The sequence below is a fragment of the Ascaphus truei genome, chromosome 5, assembly GCF_040206685.1.
Source record: "Ascaphus truei isolate aAscTru1 chromosome 5, aAscTru1.hap1, whole genome shotgun sequence".
In the NCBI taxonomy this organism is placed as follows: Eukaryota; Metazoa; Chordata; class Amphibia; order Anura; family Ascaphidae; genus Ascaphus; species Ascaphus truei.
The window spans coordinates 41,511,463-41,539,427 of NC_134487.1; the positions used below are offsets into that span (position 1 = coordinate 41,511,463).

The window sequence follows — 27,965 nt, forward strand, 5'->3', positions numbered from 1 at the left end:
GTAAGAGAGCATGGTGAGGGAGTGGGAAAGAGAGCATGGTGAGGGAGCGGGTAAGAGAGCATGGTGAGGGAGGGGGTAAGAGAGCATGGTGAGGGAGTGGGTAAGACAGCATGGTGAGGGAGGGGGTAAGAGAGCATGGTGAGGGAGTGGGTAAGAGCATGGTGAGGGAGGGGGTAAGAGAGCATGGTGAGGGAGGGGGTAAGAGAGCATGGTGAGGGAGGTGGTAAGAGCATGGTGAGGGAGGGGGTAATAACACGGTGAGGGAGGGGTTAAAAGAGCATGGTGAGGGAGGGGGTGAGAGCATAGGGAGGGGGTGTGACAGTATAGTGAGGGAGGGGCAAGAGAGCATGGTTAGGGAGTGGGTAAGAGAGCATGGTGAGGGAGTGGGTAAGAGAGCATGGTGAGGGAGGGATAAAAGAGCATGGTGAGGGAGTGGGTAAGAGACCATGGTGAGGGAGTGGGAAAGAGAGCATGGTGAGGGAGGGGGTAAGAGAGCATGGTGAGGGAGGGGATAAGAGAGCATGGTGAGGGAGTGGGTAAGACAGCATGGTGAGGGAGGGGGTAAGAGAGCATGGTGAGGGAGTGGGTAAGAGCATGGTGAGGGAGGGGGTAAGAGAGCATGGTGAGGGAGGGGGTAAGCGAGCATGGTGAGGGAGGTGGTAAGAGCATGGTGAGGGAGGGGGTAAGAACACGGTGAGGGAGGGGTTAAGAGAGCATGGTGAGGGAGGGAGTGAGAGCATAGGGAGGGGGTGTGACAGCATAGTGAGGGAGGGGCAAGAGAGCATGGTTAGGGAGTGTGTAAGACAGCATGGTGAGGGAGTGGGTAAGACAGCATGTGAGGGAGAGGGGAAGACAGCATGGTGAGGGAGTGGGTAAGAGAGCATGGTGAGGGAGTGGGTAAGACAGCATGGTGAGGGAGTGGGTAAGAGAGCATGTTGAGGGAGTGGGTAAGAGAGCATGAGAGCGAGTGGGTAAGAGCATGGTGAGGGAGGGGGTAAGAGAGCATGGTGAGGGAGGGGGTTAGAGAGCATGGTGAGGGAGGGGGTTAGAGAGCATGGTGAGGTAGAGGGTACGAGAGCATGGTGATGGGGGTAAGAGCATGGTGAGGGAGTGGGTAAGAGAGCATGGTGAGGGAGTGGGAAAAAGAGCATGGTGAGGGAGTGGGTAAGAGAGCATGGTGAGGGAGTGGGAAAGAGAGCATGGTGAGGGAGTGGGTAAGACAGCATGGTGAGGGAGGGGGTAAGAGAGCATGGTGAGGGAGTGGGTAAGAGCATGGTGAGGGAGGGGGTAAGAGAGCATGGTGAGGGAGGGGGTAAGAGAGCATGGTGAGGGAGGTGGTAAGAGCATGGTGAGGGAGGGGGTAAGAACACGGTGAGGGAGGGGTTAAGAGAGCATGGTGAGGGAGGGGGTGAGAGCATAGGGAGGGGGTGTGACAGCATAGTGAGGGAGGGGCAAGAGAGCATGGTTAGGGAGTGGGTAAGAGAGCATGGTGAGGGAGTGGGTAAGAGAGCATGGTGAGGGAGTGGTAAGAGAGCATGGTGAGGGAGTGGGTAAGAGAGCATGGTGAGGGAGTGTGTAAGAGAGCATGGTGAGGGAGTGTGTAAGAGAGCATGGTGAGGGAGTGTGTAAGAGAGCATGGTGAGGGAGTGGGTAAGACAGCATGGCGAGGGAGTGGTAAGAGAGCATGGTGAGGGAGTGGGTAAGAGAGCATGTGAGGGAGTGGGTAAGAGAGCATGGTGAGGGAGTGGTTAAGAGAGCATGGTGAGGGAGTGGGTAAGAGAGCATGTGAGGGAGTGGGTAAGAGAGCATGTGAGGGAGTGGTTAAGAGAGCATGGTGAGGGAGTGGGTAAGAGAGCATGTGAGGGAGTGGGTAAGAGCATGGTGAGGGAGGGATAAAAGAGCATGGTGAGGGAGTGGGTAAGAGAGCATGGTGAGGGAGGGATAAAAGAGCATGGTGAGGGAGTGGGTAAGAGAGCATGGTGAGGGAGTGGGTAAGAGAGCATGGTGAGGGAGTGGGTAAGAGAGCATGGTGAGGGAGGGATAAAAGAGCATGGTAAGGGAGTGGGTAAGAGAGCATGGCGAGGGAGTGTGTAAGAGAGCATGGTGAGGGAGTGGGTAAGACAGCATGGTGAGGGAGTGGTAAGAGAGCATGGTGAGGGAGTGGGTAAGAGAGCATGGTGAGGGAGTGGTTAAGAGAGCATGGTGAGGGAGTGGGTAAGAGAGCATGTGAGGGAGTGGGTAAGAGAGCATGGTGAGGGAGGGATAAAAGAGCATGGTGAGGGAGTGGGTAAGAGAGCATGGTGAGGGAGTGGTTAAGAGAGCATGGTGAGGGAGTGGGTAAGAGAGCATGGCGAGGGAGTGGGTAAGAGAGCATGGTGAGGGAGTGGGTAAGAGAGCATGTGAGGGAGTGGGTAAGAAAGCAAGGTGAGGGAGGGGTAAGAGAGCAGGGTGAGGGAGTGGGAAATAGAGCATGGTGAGTTGTTATGCTCTAAACAAGGGGTACACAAACTTTTCCCCGTGCGCACCCCTGCCTGCTCTCCTTGGCGCACCCCCGCCTGCTCGGCCCCGGTGCCAAATGACGTGAGGAGTCATGTGACATCACGTTGCCATGGTCGTCATTAATGCCTGGGGGAGAGCACGGGACCTCTATAATTGGTGCGCCCCCCCCCCCCAGAAAATCCCGCGCACCCCAGTTTGCACAGCCCTGTTCTAAACAATGTACTAGTTATGCATATGTATTTAAAATAGTCTTATAAGTGTCGCTTGTAGATTTTCCAATACTGGGTTTCCAGAAATAAAAAAAATCAGTAGTACTGTAAGAAAAATATGATATACCTTCTTGCACCTTATTTCATTTTTTTTATGCAATCTGTTCCCCACCCCACCCCCCCTAACCCTGGAAGAGCCACAGGGGCTATGTATTGAAAGTTTTACAAACAGTGAATAGATTAAATACATTTTTTTTTTAATAGAAAAAACTAAACACATTTGCACTTTTTAGAATATGGAAATCAGAATAATGTATAGAAGCGATCTTACCATTTCATTCAATTTGTTTACATCCAGCAATTTCATTTTATCTAGTTTGTCGGAATTTAGTTTGTCTTTTACAGCTAGGTTGCTTAGCATAGTCAGGATGTTCTTCCCCTTTTTGGTTGCTGCCTGGATGACGGGAGTAGCATTGCGTGCTTTCTGTGCAGCAGATAAAGATGTTTTATAGTGCATGCTGATCTTGTCATAAGACGCTATAAAGACTGAAGGAATAGAAACATAAAGAAACATAAACATTGCACCATTGCTTTCACTGTACACTCAAATCACACATACAAACCTCCCACCCTAAACCAAGGACAGAATACTACAAGCCTCTTTTTCTACATGGGGGATTTTTTTTTACAGGAACCTCATATTTTTGTTCCATTGCTTGGGCCTTCATTAAGCGGTGGAACACTAATGGATTCCTAAAGTATAAACACCGTACCATTGATGTATCAGTATAACAGTACTAATATTCCTGTTTCTTATATAGTACTGTTGTTGTGCAGTATCTAGTGTTGTACATATGATTTTACAGGCATTAGGAAATACCTTTAGAACAAAAAAGCACAGGCGCACTGCCAGGGAGTCAGGTGGTGTAAAGGTTAAAATCCGTTTAATTCAGAACATATCTGATGACAAACATAGCCCCAGGGGGGGCCACAAACCAACGGACTGTCTTCACACACAGACACACACTGATACAGATACACACAGATACACACACACACAGACACTGATACACACACACACTCGCTCTCCCCTATACGCACACAGACACAAACAGTGAATTACAGGCAACGACGGATGTGAGTGATTGGAGGGGGGGCCAGGGACACTTGGGTGGGTGGGAGGGAGGGGGCCAGGGACACTTGGGTGGGCGGATGGGTGGGTGGTAGGGAGGGAGGGGGCCAGGGACACTTGGGTGGGTGGGTGGGAGGTCGGGGGCCAGGGACACTTAGGGGGCCAGGGACACTTGGGTGGGTGGGTGGGAGGGGGCCAGGGACACTTGGGTGGGTGGGAGGGAGGGGGCCAGGGACACTTGGGTGGGTGGGAGGGAGGGGGCCAGGGAGACTTCTGGGAGGGGGCCAGGGACACTTGGGTGGGTGGGAGGGGGCCAGGGACACTTTTGGGAGGGGGCCAGGGACACTTGGGTGGGAGGGAGGGGGCCAGGGACATTTGGGTGGGAGGGAGGGGGCCAGGGACACTTGGGTGGGTAGGTGGGTGGGTGGGTTTGGGAGGGGGCCAGGGACACGTGGGTGGGAGGGAGGGGACCAGGGACACTTGGGTGGGTGGGTGAGAGGGAGGGAGCCAGGGACACTTGGGTGGGTGGGTGGTAGGGAGGGGGCCAGGGACACTTAGGGAGGGGGCCAGGGACATTTGGGTGGGTGGGTGGGAGGGGGCCAGGGACATTAGGGGGCCAGGGACACTTGGGTGGGTGGGTGGGAGGGGGCCAGGGACACTTGGGTGGGTGGGAGGGAGGGGGCCAGGGACACTTGAGTGGGTGGGAGGGAGGGGGCCAGGGACACTTGGGTGGGTGAGAGGGAGGGGGCCAGGGACACTTGGGTGGGAGGGAGGGGGCCAGGGACACACTTAGGTTCGGGGGCCAGGGACACTTGGGTGGGAGGCAGTGTCTGGGTGGGGTGACTTACCTTGCCGCCGGACGCTTTCCCTTGCTGCCCCCGATAGCCCCTGCTGCCCGGGACGGGAGGTGGGCTTTGCGGCACGGGAGGTGGGCTCGGGAGGGGGTGCCACGGGAGGTGAGCTCGTGAATCTGGGCACGGGGGGAAGCGGGCCGCAGTAGGAGCTTGGACTTCCACCCTCCCCCATGTAACGTGCGGGCCGCAGAGGAGCTGGTACTTCCTCCTCCGTCCCACGTTGGGAGCGGGGGAGAGGAAGGGAGCGGGCCCTGCTTGCCCTGCGCAAGCGCGCGGGACCGCGGGGGGAATCGCCGCCATTTTTTTTTAACTTGAGCGGGGGGGGGGGGGGACAGGAGACACCGCGCGGCCAGCCTCGCTGCGACCCGGCAATTTTGGTGCCGTGGCCCGGTGCCGGGTCGCGACCCACCATTTGGGAAACGCTGCTTTAGGCTGTTATGAGTGACTCACAGGCCATTTTATGTTATACCCACACTGCTTTATTGGAGTCCATGAAGATTGTGAACTTTTTGATATAGTTGTCATAAGATTGGAGCACCCCATGACCCCCCCTTTATTAGGAAATACCTTCCCTGTTGAGATTACAATTTTAGGTGGGATTTGAGTCTCAAAGACATCAGATTGCTGCTTCTCATGAAAGGTTGCAACAATATGACCGCTATGGAATCAAACCATACCATAGTATCACCAATTGAGTCACCAGTTTAGCTGAAATGTGAGGCTCTACGTTTCTCTATTCCGTTAAAATATTTAACATGTTGTCATAGGGCTAGTAGTAGAGCATATCTTACAAATGCTTATCATGATTTTGTGCTAACTAGTACAATCAAATATAAATATTACAGTACTCTGTTAACGAATATTCAATCTCTACTAGCTCTTACCTTTACTGTTCAACTTATTATCTTCTACCTTTTTCTTTCTTATTTTATCCAACTCTTTGAATAAATCATTAATCTCTTTCTCCATATTCCATATGGTTTTATTCATTTTAGGAATCTCGCTGAATTGCCCCAAATTTGGAAAAGTAAACCGACTAACTTTGCGCCTACAAAAAAAAAAAAAAAGGTACATACATGAGGTTTATTTTTATTTTGATATATGAATCCATACAGTAATTGCAAATTGAAAATCCGATAAATAAAATCAGTGGGATTGCAGACTAGGTGGACTCATACAGATGAATAATTTCAGACATTTTATTATAATCTGTGTGCAATGAAATTACTTCCTAACTCCTTCAATTGATACTACCCCACCAAAAAAAACAATTTTTTTCTGCTTTGTTCAAGTGTGGGATATCAAGATTATGAATGTGAGTAATGCAAAGTTTAGCTATGACCTAATTAACATTGCCCCCGCATTACCCTTAACAGACATTTGTGGGTATGCGATGTTGAGATAATAAGCCATTTGCATATAGTTTGCATCTCATTATGAGTAATCCTGTTAGTGATAGCGCAATGATCTTTAAGGGAGAAAACACGATTTAACGTTACGTCATTGTCCCTTGAAGATATACCGTTAGTCTTAAGGTAATTTTATGTTGGTTACTGTAACTGCACATTAAGTAACTTCATGGAGCTTTGTAGATCTGGGCTTTGGAGTAGTTGCAGGAGGTCATTGACCCCGAAGACCTTGGAGGATGTAATCTCTTCTTGGGAGGGCCTAGGTAGACTCACTAGCACTCGAAGCGTTAATGCACACTTGATGTATATTGAAATGTGTGCCATAATAATTTGTGTTATGTTTTATTCATGTTTGCATAACGGCCTACAGACTGGTTAGCAATCCTGGGGGAAAGTAGCTGGTAGGCTCACCACTTAAGGGGTTAGTAAGGCATTCCCTGGCCTTAGCTCCTAAGCATGAGCAGAGTAGACTTTAACAGAGCTTAGTAAATCTAGACCTATGTATTAATACAAACGTTTTTTTTAAACACACTGAACCATTTTCTGCTCCGACCTGTGTGATGTGTAACACACTTGTTAATCAAATTTACGACAGCTTGTTTAGATTAATAGCTAAAAAAGGTGTATGCCACCTCACACCTGGCCAATTTTTTAGTTCAAAAATAAGGGATGAAAAATATTGATACAATGAATTAATTGTAATAGGTCAATCATGTACCACCTCCTCATTTTCTCCTATTGACACTGCACAAATTGAAATCTGACGCTCATTGCACGATATTGAAGCAAACTACCTTGATACAATGAGACAAGATGAAATCGCTACAAAAACTAGAATTATTCTGAAACAGAAATAGAATTACCGTAGATTGTCGTAATAACTCTTAATTTTCAGGAATTCTGCAGGTGAAAGAATAGGACTCTGAACGATTTTCTCTATGACAGAAAGTTTATCTTCAAGGATTTTCATTTGTACATCACAGCCCAGCTGTGTATCCCTGTTGGGGCCTATATTAGCTGTAAGCTTAACCAGCCCATCGACAGCTTCAGAGAGGGATAACATTTCATTGTCCCAAGGGTCAAAGCATAGGTGACACCGAGGGCATGCTGGAAACTCCTGCTTGAATCCAGGGGCACAGATTTCACAGTATCTTCCAGTGACTCCGACTCTGCAGTTGCAGGAACCTGTGTGGTTATCACAGACAGGACTCTGGGTACCCTCCAAGTTACACTTACAGGCTGCAGTAGAAGAAAATATTGATATCAAAAGAAAATCTTAAGACGTTATACTAACAAACGTAACAAATAGCCAAGAACATTTTGAGCTGTGTGAAGCAATGTCCTTCACTTAGGGTTTGATGATACGTAATTAGGAAAATCAAGCTGCCATACAAAATGTTTACATTTCTTTATTAGTTGTAATTCTGCTCTGGCTTTGCAACTATGATTGGTTTTCACCTCACTCTTATGTTGTAGTTATTCATTGCTTTTATTTAAACAATAGTTGCAACACTTTTTTGATCCCATTATTCAACCAATTGCATGTAGCTGTTGCAATTGCATTCATATTTATAAACCACAGTTTGTCATGGCAAAGAAATATACTGGCAACCTTAAGATAGTTTTCGCCACAGTGTAAGTTGAAGGGTACTGTGCCCTGCTGAAAGTGAGTGGCCCTGGAGCTTTGTGTTCTAGTATTAAATTAGCAAACTTGCATACAGTAGGTTACAAAATGTTTGTTTGTGTTCCAACAAATATTATGTGATAGTCTACTACAAATTATTTTCATATGACATTTCTACTAACTGAGTTCAGTTTTTTTTATTTGTACTCACATATGCATTGAACCTTTGGATCTCCATAGTAATTGTCATCACATTGGTCACACTTTCTTCCTTTGTATTTTGATTTGCAGAAGCACTGTCCGGTAAACTGCAAAGGCAATAGGAGGTATGCATTTTTTATGAAATAATTGTAAACACCATATAATATACATATTTTCCGCAAGAGACAGTACCACTAACTATTTATATGTGCACCCCTCCTTACCAGGCTCTAAAGAAAGTCACACCAGATTAACTACAGGTATAAACATTGGCAGTGCTCACGCTCTCAGGCACTTGCAGGGTGCTGGGTAGGTGCAGGCAGGAAGAGGAATTTGATCAAAGACAATCAAACAAAGTATCCCCATATACTTGCACTCAACCAAAATGATGAAAATGAGTTAATCAACAGATTGATAATTTAAATTGCTCACAATCAACATAAGGGCAAATGATAATATGTATATCCTATGAGAGACTGGTAAGAAACCTCCTCGAAAGATTAAAAAATAACATTTTATTTAATCAAACGTGTGTGTTTATATACAGTGAACAATCAAGAAAACAAGTGACGGCTACCTAGAGACACCCATCTCATTTGATTAAAAATATCCCGACAGGACAGTTCTTACGGTTAAGACGCAATTGTTCAACGACTGAGGAGTACATTGCACAATCAAAAGAGATGAGACAACACTTTCTTGAGAGAGGGCATAGCAAGGGCTTTATAGAAAAAGCATTCAAAAGAGCACTATAGACAACACGAACCAGCATAGTAGTTAATAACAGAAGAAGAATGGACCATGGACAGGAAGTAATATCATTTGTAGGCACCTTTAACAATCAATCAATATACGTAGAATCCTACAAAAACACTGGCACCTACTGACTGAAGATCTTGACCTTTCACAAGTTTTCAAATCGGTACCAAGTATCACTAGTAGAAGGCCCAAAAATATTAAGGACATGATTGTACACAGCCATTATCAAGGACCCCAAAAAAGAACCTGGTTAGGAGAAAAACCGTCAGGGTTTTACCCATGTGGCAGGTGTAGTGCTTATACCTATGTGGCCCCAACAAAGTCGTTTAGAAACTCAAAACATACGAGAACATTTCAAATAAAGGATTTTGTTAACTGTTTAATAATCTATATTGTAAGCTGCAAGTGTGGAAAGCTCTATGTGGGAAAGACGCATAGGGCTTTCAAGGTCAGAATACTTGAACACATTGAGTAAGTTTGAAATTCCTTGGACACACAAATAGCGAGACACACTATAGAAGCGCATAAAGGTGATTCAAAGGTCCTGCACTTTACTGGGATAGAGCATGTCTCTTTTGGACCCTGTAAAGGTGACTGGGACAAACACCTCCTACAACGAGAGTGCAGGCGAATTTTTGAATTACAAACACAATCCCCTTTTGGTCTTAACAAAGCGTTTATCTATTCATCATATCTATAGACTAGCCCTTTAACATCGTAGATACCTTACCTGTTTTGCTACAACTAAGTATTAACCTAACAAGGGGTACTTCTGGCCTTGGGGAACCTGGTATATAGTTTAAACTATGCCTGGGACCTTATTGACTTTAGAGGCGGTCCAAATAGAGTCGGTTCACTCTTACACATTAACATAATTGTCTGGATAGGTAACATACAGGTATGCTGTTTCTGTTACTTGTGTTGTGTCAGGCTGAAGCTTTTACCACGCTGCTGCACAATGTCCTAAAGCTGTGACTCAGCGGTGTGAAAACCTAATATACCAGCTTTAATTAACAGGCAGGTGTTATAACTATATCGGAATCATATGCTTCTATATGAGAACAGTGAATTGATAAGATCTATAGAATTAGAGATGTTACACAGTCCAGATGTTACACGTCTAAATGCAGCCTCTCTGCCTCCTGTCACTTAAGTCCTTAGTAGCTACAGGCTGTGGCAGGCTATCCTAGGGGCTTTGACCCTCCCCCCCTCATGCTGACTATCTTGCAGGAGTTGTAGTGACACAGGGTCTGTGTATAGCCAATTATGGTGCAGACCTTGTGCCCTCCCCTTCTGGTGTTTCAGAGAGGAAGTGCTAAATTATAGTGAGTTCAGCTCCCACCCTCCTGGGGTGAGGAAGCAAGGAGTGTGATCCTGCCCTTCTGGGATAAGGAGTAGAGGCAAGATAAAAGCTCAGCAATAGGCCTCAATATTACTCCAAGGCCAAGCATCATCCAGAGGTCTGGGACCCAGATCAATTCACTCTGCATCTGCTGTAATACCAACCACAGTGGATGTCTCAATAAAGCATCCCTTTTTATATACCCCTGTCTGAGTCTACGGTCTATTGTGTAGGAGTATGGAAGTAGTCTGCCTGTCAGGGACTGTCTCTGGAAATCCTGGAGCCTGCTAGAGCTGGAGGCGCTGACACCCTGAGACACAAGTAGAAGATCACCAAAAGCCTGTCCTGTTCCCCACACCATCGAGGACCAATCAGCTCTGTTGGACCCTCACAGGTATGCACGCACCCCAGACATCATTAGCCAGTAGTACATCTTCCAGAGAGGGGGGGAAGCAGGGCTACAATTATACAATATTAATGTACAGTATATGATACAGTTTAGTCATTCTGTCACATCATACAATAGTTAATGGTGACAGTTTCTTGCCTGATTGCATTGGTTTCCAAGGGAATTGTTTAAATTGCAGTCGCAAGGCTGACATCCTTTTCCACTGGCCATGTCCCAGTATCCAGGTGCACACGTGTCACAGCTTGTACCAATCACATTAGGTAAGCAAGGACACTGTCCAGTTGTTCTGTCGCATACACACTCGCCAACTTCATCATAAATTGAGCAGTTCTCTACATGCGTGCCCAACGGGTTACAGGCACATCCTTGAAGAAAAATGATAAATTGTTACAGTCTTTGATCTGATGTATGGTTTCTTGATTTCTTATTTTATATACGGTAAGTAAATGTTAAACCTATAAATCAGAACAATAGAGACACACTGGGGGTTACTCAAAGTCTGAAGTGGTAATTTCAACTATTATCGCCGCAAAATCCCATAGACTTCCCTAACCACTGAATTATTTGCCTGCACGTTTTCCAGGAATATATTCCAGAGGTGCAGTGCCGGTACTCGGGTGCAGAGGAACGTGTGGGGCTTCTTACCTTCTCCTGCTCCTCATGCTACGTCGCATTGTTGTGACGTTGCGGCATCATGTGATGTTGTGTCGTCATGGCAGCGTGGCACTGTGTGACACTGCGGCATCACATTGTCATGGCAACATGACACCGTGTGATGTCGCTGCGTCACGTCATTGCAACGCATCGCCATGTGACATGTGGCGTCATTTGACACTTTGAATTCATGGCGACGCGTCGTCAAGAGTAGCAGATGCCGGAGATGAGGATCAGGAGGACAAGGTAAGAAAAAAAAGGTGCTGTACACTGTACCTGTGCGTACCGTCACAAAAAAAAGCTATACAGTATATATAAAACCATCTTAGCCTGAACTCCTTTGGAGATTACATCGGTGTGTTATGTATGTGGTTACTCCGCATGGGTTGCCTTGACTGAGGGTGCTGGAAATCAGGCGGCTGGGCGATGAAGTAGCATGGTTGTATAATAATGGGTGCCAGGAAGCTTTATAATACGACTGTTATTTATTCGTGTCCCCAAGCATAGGGACCACTCATTCATATATTGGCAACTGTTGTACAGTAGTTTATACATAAACATACACGAATATCTTTCTTCCATCAGTGCCCACTCTTAACACTTGAACGGAGGTACATTTACTTAGTGGCTCTAAGTAGACGGACCCGGCCCCCCATTCTCTTTGGTTTGGGACATCTCTCCTATTTCTTAGTAATACTAGGCACATTTGGGGATCCTAGTGGGTCCTGTGTACATAACCCAATACCTTTGGACTTTATGGTAACTTCCACTTCAGCCTGAGAGGAGTGTGCATGCAGATCCACGGTTAGAGCCAATTCGCAGGCATCTGGGAATCCTCGTTACTGAGGCCCTCTGTCGCATGCCGTTTCATACTTAGTAACTCATACTGGGCTCCCTCAGTCTTCTCTAGGGATTCTAACTAATAAGGTTACTATCCATGTCAATAACATAATAAATTAGGGGGGCCTAGTCTATACTGATACTGTAAAAACATGGGTGTCTACTCTCCCCAAGGCTCCTCTCCCCTTGTCCTCCTGGAACCTAACCGTCTAGTACAGTCCCTATTCCTTAAATACCCCTGAGTGACGTCTGGATTCCAATAGCAGTGAAGAGAAGAGGGGAGTGTAAGAGAAAACAAGGATGGGTTCTCGCAAGGTCGCAGAGGCCCCGGTGGAAACTTTAGTCCTGGACCCCGAGAAAGCTATCTGCGCCCCTGCCTCAAGACTCCCCAACAGATCAGGTTTTCAGGATACCCCTGCTTTAGCACATGCAGCTCAACTAAAGACTGGGCCACTGATTGAGCCACCTGTGCTGAAGCACGGATATCCTGAAAATACTACATTTATTTTTATTGAGGACGAGTTGAGCACCGCACAATACTGTATGTATTTTATGCTTTGAGGTTGGTCTGAAGGAGTCACAAAACCAACTTTAGCAACTTCAATAATTAATTGCTGACTTCATTCCCTGGCTCATGGTTCCTGGCAGTTTACAGTTGTTAAATAAACTGTTTGGTACAAATTGCACATATTTAATTTTGACATTCGTGTGCTATTTTGGAGAAATACTGTTGCAAAATATTTTATTCAGGGATTCTTTCAAACGATCTCTATTGGGAATTTTGTAACAACTGCTTTATCAGTTTGCCCTGATTGCTGCGAGTTGAGAATGGCTGTAACATTCTTTGCTTGTGTAGCCGAGTCCCCTACCCTGCCTCCGGTGCGGGAATCTGCCCGGCTATCGCCGGAGCTCAGCGCGATCGGGAGTGTGGGGGCGGCCATGATGTTAGGCGCGCATGCGCAGTGTCAGAAGTGCGGTGGCCATCTTAGAATGGCTCCGCATATGCAGCAGCGGGACTACATATCCCAGAATCCTCAGGTGGAAGGGAAATACCACAGGGGACTGTCCCAGTCACTATGACTCTGGCAGGAGGAGGAACAGGATATCCTCCATGTCTAGGGTGCCAGCAGCCTCTGGACTAGGCCAGACTCCACCCCTAGGCCCTAGTCAGGCTCTGAGTCACCCGAAGAGCAGTATTGCAGGGAAGGCCCCAGATAGGGACCATTCCCCTTATTAGTATTGTTGCGCTGGTGGCGGACGACCAACCAGCAATCTGCGACCTGGGACCAAGCCGCAGTATCCCAGAACACTTGGGTTATACACTCCGGCTGGAGCTCACCCAAGAAGGAGGATCGGGACTCTTAGGAGAAAGGGGAATTGTGTCGAAGGCCCCGCTGTGTTGGAACCAATCCAACACACCGCGCCAAGCAGCACCTGGGTACTGAATTTCCCAGGCAGGAACCCAACGTGCACCAAAATTTACAGGGGGTAGCGCTACCTCACATTTGGGTGGGATTGCTGGGACGGACACCAGGGGTTATTGGTGCCATGGCACCGTCAGTACTTTGGGGGAACCACTCAGTGTTTGGGGTCACTGCATTATACTGTTGATACCTGATATTGTGTGATATCCTTGTGTAGTGTACAGTAAAGATTAGTTATATACATTGTGTGGTGTATTGCTTACTACTGTTTTATTGGTTCCTGTGAGGGGATATCCTGCCAATGCTGGGATCCCTCATAGGTGGAGGTGCTGTACGCAAGGAGATAGAGATCATCACAGGCTCCCAGAAGCAGAGGCTTAAGCCCCATGTGAGCATACAGGTACAGCAGCACGCTTAGTTGCCCACATAGTTCCCTTAGGGATAGGGCAAGGGGGCTACACTTGGTTATGCAAGATCCCCTATCTAGCCTTTAACAAAACTGTTATATATTATATATTTCTTTGATATTTCATGTGGCAGTTTTGTAGTTACAGAAGCTTGTCAAATTGAAACCTGAAATAGTTTTAAACATATAAATCAAAAAACATTTATGCGGTTCATTTACTTTCCTGCATCCCCCATGTCTGTTACTAAGTGATACGGCTTATGGCCACTAAAGACAGCTACTGTAAGAGTTTATTGAGCAATGATTCACAAAAACAAATTACTGTGCCTTTACAGCATGCCATTGATTTGAAGCTAGAAGCAGAATCCAGACCAGGAAAAGACAGCATGTCAACTTCTAGGCTGTAAACTGTGTTACATTGAACTGTCTGTGGTACTTCGTTTTTAATAACGTGCTAACTATAAATAACAGCCTCATTTAACCTGGCCCTCTGCCAGCAAAAGGGATTACGTACAAATCTTCACCCCACTTGATGGCATGCAGGAATTGGAATATTATTAATGTGTGCACATAGGCAGACAGTGAAGCAAGATTGTGTAATTTGTCCCTTCTTTCCCACTCTAGTAAATGCCGGGCTGTCTACATGCCGGCCTGTACCAAGGAGAGGAGGCGCCAGGCCAGATGGGGGGTGCTGGAAATTAAAATAGTCGCCCTATATACGTTCCACTAAATAGTAAATTGAATAGGCAGGTTTAGCTAACACTACTGTTGTGAAAAAAAATGCGTATTTGTAGTAATTCCCAGGTGGTTCTCCTGAGACACATTAGAGACTGATGAAAGGGTCAGTTCTGCTTTGATCATTATTTTTCTTTCCCATCAACATTCAAACCTTCTTTCTCCCCAAATGACATGGGATCTAAATTTATACATCTAAACACGCGGTATAGTAACTATTATGGTTTGGATTGATAATGATAGTCTAGACCAGGGGTGGCCATCTCCAGTCTTCAAGGGCCACCAACAGGTCAGGTTTTCAGGATATCAGTTCTTCAGCACAGATGGCTCAGTCATTATGACTGAGCCACCTGTGCTGAAGCAAGGAAATCCTGAAAACCTGACTTGTTGGTGGCCCTTGAAGACTGGCGTTAGCCACCCCATGTCTTGATATTAATATGCTTCTGAGCTGAGATAATGGGTCAAAGGCCTCAGGCATGGTGCCTCGGGCCGCACTCCTGCTCTGCTTCGCCTGCTCAAACTGGAGCTTTTTTGTGTCCTGGCAGGCGAGGCAGTGAGCGTGCCTTGGGGGCGGGGCGAAGGCGAGGCGGAACGGAGGTGTGGCGGGAGGCGGGGCTAGTCCCTCGCTCCCATTGGATGTGAGCGGACACGTGACCGCTCCTCCGCTCCCCTGAGCAGCAAATTTTACATTTGCCCGTCTCTCCAAAATATCTGAGCCTCCGCACACTGATGACAGATGCAGGGGGTAAGTGCATCTGCTCAACATGGCTCAGCGAGGTTCACTGTACTATGTCCCAGGCTTAAGAGTGAAATTCTGATTGAGCATTTATAAAGCATGGGTAAAAAATGAACTGCATATTTATGTAGAAATTTGGTGGGCAAGTCCAGCAAAAAAGGGAGGTGGGATTCCAATAGAAATTCTTTTGAAAAGAGAACTTATATTCCTTATGATGGTATGTATGCTTCATTAGGTAACGGCGGGAATTGATTTGTTTTGAGATGTGATTCAGTTTTAAAGAACAGGAAAAAAATGATGAACCTTGCTAAGAAAAATTAAAATCCATTATACAGCCGCGGCCCCTTTTATTCTCCAACATCTCCGAATTTTTTCGGGGATTTTTTCCGAATGCCACGCACTTCACCACATTCATGTTGCATTCATGCCGGCGTCACTCGCGGTTGATGTTTTTATTGATGTGTTTATTGATAATGGTTCGGATTTAATTGGTTGCAATTCTTCGTGTATCCGCCAGGTGGCAGATATTCATGAATTGTAATGCGCATGCGCTTCAGTAATATGTTGACTTGCAGGTGTTTAAAAAAATACCACAGTGGTACATTGTATATTGACCTTGGTACTGAAGAAGTTACAATAATGTATCAATTTAGGCTTTTCATATTAAAAACTAAATGCGTAGTGTCTGGTGTTCTATTGTCCTGAGAGTTCCGAGATGAGTGAACCGCTGCAGTCCGTGTACCAAAAACCCGATATAACGTACGCTTATTTAATATGGGCCGCGATTAATGCAACAAATGATAAGATGGCAACAGTTGGTCAAATTTATCAGTATTTTATTGAAAACTGACTTTTACAAATTTTCACCAGATGCTCATGTGTGGAAGCGTGCAATAAGGAAAAAGTTATGTATCGATCCGTGTTTTTTTCATATTGATCCCGGTGTTATTGGAGGGTATTGGTGTGTAGCACCAGATTTTTCCCGTACCTTTGATCATGTAGACTTCAAAAGGCGAAAGGTCATGTTAAAACCAACTAAGAAACGTCAGTCGCTGGCAAGCAATGCGCCAGCGATAGCGCCAGCTATCAATAACGGTCCGACCGTGAGTGAAAACCTGGTGACCGGCAACCCTTGCTGTCTGTCCCCGCCCGAATACCTGCAGCCTGAGCCGGATTTCGCGTACAGATTCCAGCAAGCTTGCATGTACCAAAGCGATTTCCAGCGTCATCAGCTGTCAACTACAGGTGTAGTAGTCCCGCTGTCACCTGTCAACTACGTGTATAATCGAGAATACGGGACTGGCAGTGGCTCGGCGCCAGTTGATTGGCAAAGTCTATGGTGAGTAATGTTGCCGTATTTTATTCTGTTTTTGAAATATCAATATCAATGCACAGTCAAGCGATTCTCCTGTAAGCAATATCATTGTCTGAGCAGCTTCTACAGTAGATACTGAACAATTGGTGGAAAGCTAGGCACATGCGCATTGGAACCTTCTTGAAACGCATATGCATGTCATCACATCGACAGTAGGCGCATGCGCATGTGAACAGGAGACGCCCCCCGAGAAAATTAGTGGGACTGACTGTGGGAACTTCTTTAGGGGACTGTCTGACCATTACAGTAAAACTTTTAATTTTGTTTTTCCTCAGAAAAGAAAACTTTGTCATCTCATGCGGAAAATGGCACATGGAGGGATTTCGATGGATAATATCGTTTTGTGTAACAATGCCTGCACATTGCTGAATCGGATTAAAAAAAACACGTACCGGAGTCAACAGTTTAGTTGCCGTTGCTATTGATTAGGATAGAATACTGTAACTGAGAGCTTCATAGAAAACCTGAAACAGAATGCTGTTGTTTTCAGACCGTATACAATACTTTTTTTTATATATATACTGTATAATAAACCCGAAAAAAAAAATGTATGCATTTATTCTACATGTATTCCAGTACATATGTGTATTCTACTACCCGTACAGCATGTATTGTTTTAATACTCTTGTGATGTACAGTACTGAGCATGCCTACAGTATACAGTACAGTATGCCTGGACAGTACTGTACATTCTAGAAACACTGTATTTTGTTACAGTATAAAAGAAGACAATGGAACAATTTAAAACAAATCAACATTTTCTTTTATTGGTGGAGTAAGTACAAAAAGTGTACAGCAATTCAAAACATTTACAGGTGTATGGTGTACTGCTAGTAAAAACATTTATGTACAGAAAGTCAAAACATTTACAGCACAACAGTATGGTGTTAGTAAAAAACATTTCTTTATTAATACAAGTTAAAACACGCAACATTTCCTTTATTAAAGTACAGAAAGTCAAAACATTTACAGTATGATGGTGTACAGTAAGTCAGGCCTGCACAACTCCAGTCCTCAAGGGCCGCAAACATTCCCGGTTTTCAGGATAAAACCGGGCCTGTTTGCGGCCCTCGAGGACTGGAGTTGTGCAGGTCTTGTGTAAGTAAAAACATTTCTTTATTAATAAAATTTAAAACACGCAACATCTCCTTTATTAAAGTACAGAAAGTCAAAACATTTACAGCACAACAGTATGGTGTTAGTAAAAAAACATTTCTTTATTAATACAAGTCAAAACAAGCAACAAGTCAAAAAATAAACATTTGAACAGTCACGCAAATTCGATCCCCACCAGATTGTCCTTGCAGGGCCGATGCCTTGTATGATGCAAAATGCCATTAATGGAGTCTCTCACAATTTTTATTACAGGATCTGTAATTGAAAAATAGCGCCGCAATTCCTCCACAATAGTCCTTCTTAAATTTTCAGGAAGCGCCCTTTTTTCGCGATTTCCTTCGTAGTTTACATTATTGGCCCACCCGCAGTACACCAAGTAGGACACGTGGTGCTTGAAAATTAACATGGTATACTTCTGGGGTAAACCAGCACTCATCACCCTATACTTCTCCCTGATTGGATTAGGCAGCTCGCGCAGGATGATGTCGGGCACCGTATCGATGCAAGCGTATGTGGGTTGGATTCTTGGAGCGGGTGTTCTTCTGGGAGCGAGAATGCTTGTGGCGGTGGGCGAGGGTAGGTTATCTGGGAGGATGCTTTACTCCTGTCTTTGTCGCCATGTTGACTCCTGGTGTGGTCTTGATGGGGTTGTCATGTCATCCTCGTCAATGGCATACATGTACACATATTTTTCTGGTGGAGGGGGTGCGCTTGGTGATGGAAGGTTGAAGGTCCCATTCATCCCATCCATGCCACCCTCCTGCTCCGGCGTCGGAGATACAGGGGCATGAACTCCGAGCAAATTATGTATCCCCGCTATGTCAGTCTCTATCTTCTCCATCCATTGATCCATCTTCTCCATCCGTTGATCCATCTTCTCCATCCGTTGATCCATCTTTTCAATCCGTTGATCTATCTTCTCCATCCGTTGATCCATATTTAGCATGGTCTCTAAAAGAAGATCTATCTTTACCAGCATAGTAAAGTTCCCGGGGATATCGACACTTAACCCATTCAGCATGCGGTCTAACGAGCTGGATCTTGTGTATGGGGTGCTGTGGACATCTGGGTGGATGGGTGCTACGGAGGATGAGATGGGGGTTCCTTGGAGAGAAGCGGCAGCGTCGTCGAAGAGGGATGGAGAAAGTGACCTGTGGATTTCCGGGAGAGCAGCGGCAGCGTCGTGGACAAGATGGGCTGTGGATTTCCGGGAGAGCAGCGGCAGAGTCGTCAACGCGTAATCGAGGAAGTGGCCTGCGGGTTCGATGGGTTAGCTGCCATTTGTTTTGCCGTGTGTACATCACCGAATTTCTTCTTGACATAATAAGGCATACATGTATTAAAATCCTTAGCCTTTGGGGTCAGCAGAAGGTTTTCTTTATTAGCCTTAGCCTTTCGCTTTGGCCTTGGCTTGGAAATGGCTCCTACCTTTTGCTTTTTCTGCGTGACAGGCACGGCAGAGGCGAGTGGGTTCCTGTGTCCGTAGAATCGGGGTTGATCCATGGAAGCAGATGGCACAATGCAGGATCTGGACAAGGTAAAGTTCAGATACAGATCATCGAGTGGTGGGCTCTGCAAATTGTGTAACCTTTTATGCATGGCGACGAGGTACAGGTGTTAAAAGTGGGCGTACTCTAATGTGAGTCATTAACGTATAAATACACCATCCATTTTGTGGATTCACTGCACATCGAATACACATCGACTAAACATCGAATATACATTCTTGTGCTTGTATTTCTTTCCACTCGCAGCAATGCCTGTTAAAAAGATTTCAAAGGATCTCAGCATGAGAATTAAGGAGATGTACACGAGTGGACAACGAATTGCAGATATCCAACACTGGTTAGCTGCTTCTGGCCTCGTTGTGCCATCAACCACCGTGTGCTATCATGCACACGGAAAGACCAAGCAACGCACGAGGACACCAACGGTAACTAACGCGTAAGTATATTTATATAACTATATAATACAGTATATCTATCTATTATTGTTTATATTGCTGCATATAAATATAACAATATAGTATAGATCTATCTAACATTATGGTTATTTCTGTTTATTTATATTACTATATAATATAGTATATCTTTCTATTACTGTTTATATTGCTGCATATAAATATAACTATATAGTATAGATCTATCTAACATTATGGTTATTTCTGTTTATATTACTATATAATATAGTATATCTATCTTATTGTTTATATTGCTGCATATAAACATAACTACAGGCATACCTCGTTTTACGTACACCCGCTTTACGTACACTCACAAGTACGTACATTTATTTTTAGTTGCACCATACCCCGTGTACATACGCATGCTTCGCGAGTACGGACACCAGGGGGCGGCGTGCGCACTTCAACACTCCTGCAACCTCCTTCATGCTTGTCTTCATTATGGTGCGATCGATCTCCCTGTTCCCTCTGCCCTCCCATCTGTCTCCGTTCCCCCTCCAATCTGTCTCCGTTCCCCCTCCCATCTCTCTCCGTTCCCCCTCCCATCTGTCTCTGTTCCCCCTGCACTCACGCTCCATAAAGCAGCAGCTAAACCAGTGATTCCGCCCGTGACTCTGCTTCCTCCGCTCTCCTCCTTCTCCCCCCTCCTCCCTCCCTCCCTCCCTCCTCCCTCCTCAGAGCTCTGCGAAGCTTTGCATGTGATGTGAATTACGGAGCAACAGTGAGGGGAAGGAGAAGATCTTCTGCTGCAATCTTTGCTTGTGTGTGTGACTGAGTGACTGTGTGTGTGTGTGTGTGTGTGTGTGTGTGTGACTGTGTGTGTGACTGAGTGACTGTGTGTGTGTGTGTGTGTGTGACTGAGTGACAATGTGTGTGTGTGTGTGTGTGTGTGTGTGTGTGTGTGTGTGTGTTTGTGTGTGTGTGTGTGTGACACTGAGTGAGTGACAGTGTGTGACTGAGTGACAGTGTGTGACTGAGTGACAGTGTGTGACTGAGTGACAGTGTGTGACTGAGTGACAGTGTGTGACTGAGTGACAGTGTGTGATTGAGTGACAGTGTGTGATTGAGTGACAGTGTGTGACTGTGACAGTGTGTGACTGAGTGACAGTGTGTGTGACTGAGTGCATGTGTGTGTGTGACTGAGTGTGTGTGTGTGTGTGTGTGACTGAGTGCGTGTGTGTGTGTGACTGACTTAGTGAGAGAGAGAGAGACTGACTGAGTGAGAGAGAGAGACTGAGTGAGATAGAGAGACTGAGTGAGAGAGAGAGACTGAGTGAGTGAGAGAGAGAGACTGAGTGAGAGAGAGAGACAGAGAGACTGACTGAGTGAGAGAGAGAGACTGCGAGAAGGAGAGAGCTGCTATACAGTACTGTCCTGCGTGCGCGCCTCTCACCTCCTTGCTTGCTCCCATTCATTTTATTTGAATAAAGCCTACTGTATTTATTTGTTACAAATGCATTATTTACATCAGTTATGCACATATATGATGTTTGCAGTACAGTACATGCATTGTAAAGTGGAAAAAAGGCAGTGCTTCACTTTAAGTACATTTTCACTTTACATTCATGCTCCGGTCCCATTGCGTATGTTAAAGCGGGGTATGCCTGTATATAGTATAGATCTATCTAACATTATGGTTATTTCTGTTTATTTATATTACTATATAATATAGTATATCTATTATTGTTTATATTGTTGCATCTATTATTGTTTACTGTAAATGATGTGCTGTACTTGTGGCCTACTGCACTGTAACTTACTGGATTGTTGTTTTTCTGTACACTGTAGGGAGACAACTCTTCTGGTCGACAAAATAAGTGAAGAGAATGATGAGAAGAGTGCCTTAAGGGTCAAATACACTCTGCTGCAAAATCACAATCTCACTGTATCCGAGACCAGCATAAAGAAGATGAGACGCAGAATTGGATGGAAATATGGACGTGTGAGGTTAGTACTGGACAGTACAGGAGGTTAAAGTGTTGTTTAAGAAACTGTACTGTACCTATAAAATTATTGCTTGTCATTAGAGCGTACCCTATGATAAGGGACGTTAACAAGATCAAGAGAGTGGTCCAGGCCCAGGCATGGATCGACAGTGGAGAAACTTTCCAAGATTGCATCTTCACTGACGAGTCTACTGTATCGCTGGAGAGATTTGCCACCTTTGCATTTCACAAAAAAGGTCGCATATCTATGAAGCCGCGTCCAAAACACCCAGTGAAGATGCATGTGTGGGGTGCCATCTCTAGGCATGGACCAGGATGCATTGTCATCTTTGATGGTAAAATAAGTCACACGCTTTTGCCTTATGCACTATACTGTACTAGTGTGCAGTTTTTTGAGCACTTTTCTTTTCTTGTTATAGGAATCATGAATAAAGCTTTTTTTCCAAGAGCAAATTGTGCCTGAGATTGGAATACATCACACGTGAGTTCCCAGATGGTCACCGTTTCTACCAGGACAACGATCCGAAGCACACCGCGTCAACAGCACATATTCTTGAGCGCGGTATCAACTGGGTGAAGACGCCAGCGGAGTAAGTGCGGTAACCGTGTCTCATTTTTTCCCACTGTTTTTACTGTGCATCTCTAACTAATTGTCCTTTTTTTCCCCCTCCAATGACAGATCGCCAGACTTCAATCCTATCGAAATGGTCTGGCATCAGCTGAAGGATCATATCCAAAAAGTCGTGAAACCCTCCAAAAAGGATGAGTTGGCGCAAGGCATAATGAGTTTTTGGAACGATGTACTCACCATGGAACGATGCAATAAATATATTGACCATATTGCGACTGTGTTGCTCATTGTGATCGAGCGTAATGGGCAAGCATCAGGAAGGTAGTATGGTATAGTACTGTACTGTAGAATGGTAAGTACAGGCACACAAAGTACAGTACTGTATGATATAGGTAAGTATGGCACAGATTTTTTCTTTCCTGAGGGAGCAGCACTAGCCATCTGGTTACAAAGTATTTAACAGTAGTTACAGTATACAGTAGTTACAGTATAGACTAGTTTGACAGTACTAACTGCATACTGTAGTCCAATATGGAGTAGCTATACAGTACACAATGCCATAATATGCACCTAACTGTACTAATTTTTTCTTTTCTTGTCTTTTCAGAGAAAAAAAGGATGGAAAGGGGGAGGGGTGGTATCATGTGTACATTGTGTGAACTGTGTGTACAGTAAAGTGTATCTAAAGTGCAGTCATGATTTACACAAAACCTCCCCTCTCTCAATGAACTACACAGAATGAGGAAGAAGATAAAGACGGAAAATGTTATATTATTATATATATTATTATATATATATATTATATATTATTAATTAATATTATTATCAATGTGCATTATTCATGATTATCCACTGGCCCTCAATTTTCAACTGACAGAAGAACTGAATAAATACTGCATTTTGTATTATTCATGATTATTTGTATATTTGTATTTTTTGTTCCTGATAAAATAAAATAAATATTTCTTTACATTCATGATAATCATAATCAGTGGTTGACAAATCACCAGAAAATCTACTCGCCACACAAAAAAATCTACTCGCCACCTAGTACCAAACGTGTGCTGCTTGGGCCAATATTTACTCGCCCGGGGGTTAAATCCACTCGCCCGGGGCGAGCAAATGTATAGGTTTGTCGAACACTGATCATAATCATTGACACCCCCCCTACACCAAAGAAAAAGAAAGAATTTCAAAAATTGGTAATTTACTGCATCAAAAACATGGATCAGATTATGGTTTTTTTAACTCAATTTCACAGTGCTGTGCAAATCAGATTTACATATCAAATTCGAGAAGGGATTATCACAAGCGTTACCGTATACAAAGCCTCAAAGGGTTGGGGGGGTGGATGGGTGAATCATGCGCAGTAATCATCAGCTAGCTCCCTTCCCAAAGAGGATTACAGAGAGGTGACTACAGCTCCCTTCCCAAAGAGGATTACACACATGCGCAGAGAGGTGACTCAAAGCCAACAATAGGAAAATGATTGAATGGTTTTGTAGAGGTGTCGATAAGAGGTTCAAATCCTTGAGCGAGCCTTGTGTGCGTGGGGGAGGGGGGTAAAGCTGCATGAAGGATTAGCTGTACTGTAGTTCAAAGACATGACATTTTCAACAGGCAGGTTATCATAATAATTTGATAGCCACACCCCCAAATACATAAAAATCACACAAATCAATCATGTGCAGTCAAACGCACAGTGTCGCAGTCAAAAGCTACAGCACAGATTGAATATAGTAATGTCAAGATGGTTGAGGCAGGAACATGTTCATTCATGTTGAGAAAATAATAATAAAAAATGACGAGAAAAAAAATATTTTTTTTTTGGGTAACTCTTGAACTTCGCAAGCAATTCACGCATGCGCAGTAATAATCAACTACAGCTCCCTTCCCAAAGAGGATTACATGCAGGCGCAGAGAGGTGATTCAAAGCCAACAATAGGAAAATTAAAATATTTTTATTATTTTTGGTCACTCTTGAACTTTTTTCCCCCCCAATGAGCATTAATAATCAACACAGAAGAATACAGTAAATCAAAACTGAACGTTATGCACGCAGGAATGTGATGACAGGAATGTGATTGAAACCAGAAAGCCATCCGTTCAAAGGAATGGCGTGGGAGAGGTGTACTGTAGATAAGAAGTTGAAATACTGCAGTGCAGTACATTATCCTGTGTGTGTGTGCGGGGGCGAGCGAGGGAAGAGCGCTATATACGCCAAAATGTGCTATTGTTACAGTACACGCCTATGCGTTTCAACAATGTTCAAATGAGACATACATGCATGTATAAATATGCAAATTTACAATTACTGCGCGCGCACACGCAGACTGTGTACTGACGTAGGTTGAACTGCTACAGTATTAGACTTTGAAGACAACAGCTCGCGAACGCCCACATGAGTTTTTAGACGGTATTGCAGTATTGCAGACAGCGCTAAGAATATGCTAATATTACGAGCGCTAAAATACCGGAACATATTCCAAAAAAATAAATATATACTGCATCTGCCCGCGGTTATCAGAGTTGCGCAGCTACGGCCGCATTACGATAAAGGTGGCCGCAGCTGTACATAGTGTGCTAGTTAAGAGAAACAGTAGTTAGGATTGTTTTACACAATCTCTTTAAGATTAAATAATTTTGCAATGTTACTGTATTTTAGATCACTTTATTTCCCTTTATACAATAATTTTTTTCTTTACAGGTAATTGTATTAACTCACTTAGATTTTAAAGTAATGTCACTCTATACATTAATCTAAACACTGCACTAACTGCATCATCTACAGATATTAATTGTGCCACCAGTACAACAACTATGTTTAGTAATTTATAATATTATTTATTTGCAAATTGATCTGAGTATTTAGAACCTAGTAGGGGACTCTAGGGAATCCTACTAATATATAAGATAAACAGTGAGTAATATAATATATACATGTGCGCCGATGAGTATTCTAAAACTTGCCCTGGGGCTATTACCAACAAGACCCAGGTACATGCTGTGTACATGCTGCAACATTTCAGTGACATTTCTGCAGAAAGACCAATGGCCCATCGAATTAACACAGCAGGGGTTCTTGGCAGTCCCATTCAAACTGAATGGGACAGCCAGGGACCCCTGCTGTGTTAATCCGATGGGCCATTAGTCTGTCTGTAGAAATGTCACTGAAATGTTGCAGCATGTACACAGCATGTACCTGGGTCTTGTTGGTGATAGCCCCAGATTTTCCAAGGCAAGCTTTAGAATACTCGTCGGCGCACATGTGTGTATATATGTATGTATGTATGTATGTATGTATGTATGTCTTACACAATGACCTAAAAGTGTCCAAACAACATAACAAGAACTTCAGAGAAACCTGTAGTATATTGGGATATATAAGGAAGGAGGGTTTGATGGCACTTTATAATTTCCTGGTAAGAGCTCACTTGCAATATTCTATCCTCTGCTGGATGGCGCATGTTGGACACAGACAAAAAACTGAGGAAATTAAAAGGCAATACAAATTCACCAGAAATCATACAAGAAAAGACTTAAACATGTCACCATAACACTCTGCAAGAGAGAGAGAGAGCAGCAGATGTGATTGAAACGTTTAAATATTCTGAGGGTATAAACGGGGATTGACGCAAACTAGGTGAGTCAAGTGAGTCAAGTGGCCGCTACCTTGAATGTTTAAGTGATGAAGTCCTAATGACAAGGTCATACGTGAAAACAAAAACAGTAGTTCAGTTATTATATTTATGCTTCAAGACAAACATCTTTCATAAATATATTTTGCAGATGTTAATACTTAACATAAACAGTATTGGTGTGAATTCATAAGAGGGGGTAATTCGTTAGAGGTTTCTACTATCTTACGTAAGAATGTTACAACTGTTTTAAAACGGGTTTGCATATTCTTGGTGCTTGTTTTGAATGAAAACGAAACAATTCCCCCTGGCTGAATGCTGTTTGTTTGCTGCAATTTCCTGAACCAAATGAAAAAAATAACTACTTATTTTTTATTTCCTATTATGAAAGTGCAATATGCGAAGACACTATCCCCACTATCATAACTAACTCAAAATGTATACCCCTGCGTGTGCATGTGTTGTCATTTTCCTGGCCCTGAGGTCATTCACATCTTGGTGCAATTCATCTTCGTAACTATTAGTTAATCAAGTTAGTGGTCTTTTAAAATCAAATAGGATTTTGCTCTTATTTATAGATAACATCTTTTCTTCTGTCCTTTCACGTTGTTCCCTCTCATGTACTGTGTTTGTCATTTGTAATTACTAATGGACAGCAGCATTTGTTGGTACTTACGTCTACAGCTCTGAAGAAGGGCAGACCCAAAGTAACCAGGTAAGCAGGAGTCACACTTTGTCCCATATGTGTTATACAAGCATTTTAAGCACGCTCCTGTGACCTTATCACAAGATTCAGCATCTGTTACATCAATGTTGTTATTGCATAGACAAGGTAGACAGCGGTCTTCACCTTCTTCTATATTTCCATAAAATCCAATAGGACACTCATTACAGTTGCTTCCTGATGAAGAAAAAAAGGATGTCATGAACCACACTCCAAATCCCAACTTTGGTCACACAATGAATAATATGAAAGAGTTTTATGGATTATACTCAGTTTTCAGAGTACAAATACATGGGAAAATGTATGATACTATAACATTTACATTGATAATAATTATTATGTTAATGCAGAAAGTAATGGTTGATGAAGTTCATATTTTTGAAGTTGTAAAGATAAATCGAGACAATTTAAAGACACATGTCAAGATGTTAAACCATAAAGTAGCATCCCTTCAATTAAACAGGCGACAACGTACCTTACACTTTAGTATAATTTAGTAAATATGATCCCCAATCTTTGGTCTGCATTTCTTCCTACCCTTTTTCATGAAAGTATGATTGTAGAGGCCATTTACAATGATTGGAAGGGTAAGACCTCAAATTGTTTTCGATGGGAACAAGAACATTTAGAAGGTGTAAACAATGTATTTTTTCAATGGTTGAAGATGCAGATCACACTGCTATATGATGTTAGTTTTAATATTTTTAACCTGTGCCTCCAACGGAATTGGTAATGCACTAGATTCTCTTGTTGGGAAGGGGCCTATACTGGAGAAGTTCCTTTGGAACTGCTATGGAGAACAGAAAAACCACAGGTAAAATTGTGGAGTGTGTAAGAGGTATCAGGCCAGTGTTTATATCTATGATACTCTTGGTGTGCACACTTGTAAGAAAAACAATATGTAGTGTTGAGTGTATATACTGTCAATCTTATTTGTTTATACCAAGTAAAATTATTTTTTAATAAGCATAATGCCCATTGTAACAGAAAACACGTGATACTACTTGGCATGGCCTTGGCAAGAGGTAATTGAAGAATCTGATAGTTATATTTTACTGCCAAGCACTTATTCAAACCCAGTTAAAATATCTGCTGCTAATGTATACCCAAGTAATAAGAGTGAGGAAGGCATATGTTTCATACCTGTGTAACCTTCAAGACAGCTGCAGACTAATTCCAAACTATCAGGATCTTGGTGACAGGAACGTGCAAAATATTGGTTGCTTGTAGGAGACTCTGGACACATGCAGGGGCGGCAGGGTTGACGCAAAATTGGGTTTCCAAAGTAATTATCAAGACACCTGTATGATTGCGATTTAAACAATAAACATTCAACTTTTAGAAACAAGTCTAAGGAGGTTAGTTACGAAAGTCTCACAGCTGCATAACGGGGAAAACC

General features: G+C 44.0%; 1 protein-coding gene and 1 long non-coding RNA gene across 7 annotated transcripts in view; one reads left to right on the forward strand and one right to left on the reverse strand.

The window, feature by feature from the left end:
• The window catches only part of LAMB4 (laminin subunit beta 4), a 131,908-nt gene that overhangs the window by 26,160 nt on the left and 77,783 nt on the right, over positions 1-27,965 (reverse strand). For all 6 annotated transcript variants that reach the window (XM_075599735.1, XM_075599740.1, XM_075599734.1 and 3 more), the window contains 7 exons: positions 27,710-27,867; positions 26,519-26,743; positions 10,577-10,803; positions 7,939-8,035; positions 6,967-7,342; positions 5,579-5,742; positions 3,040-3,254 (listed from right to left, as the gene is read on the reverse strand). In XM_075599735.1, the coding sequence (XP_075455850.1) occupies positions 3,040-3,254; positions 5,579-5,742; positions 6,967-7,342; positions 7,939-8,035; positions 10,577-10,803; positions 26,519-26,743; positions 27,710-27,867 (1,462 nt within the window). The remainder of the gene's footprint in view (positions 1-3,039; positions 3,255-5,578; positions 5,743-6,966; positions 7,343-7,938; positions 8,036-10,576; positions 10,804-26,518; positions 26,744-27,709; positions 27,868-27,965) is intronic.
• Positions 5,666-10,482, forward strand: LOC142494969 (uncharacterized). The gene is made up of 3 exons (XR_012801631.1): positions 5,666-5,762; positions 8,019-8,053; positions 10,263-10,482. It is a non-coding gene; the product is annotated as an uncharacterized LOC142494969 (long non-coding RNA).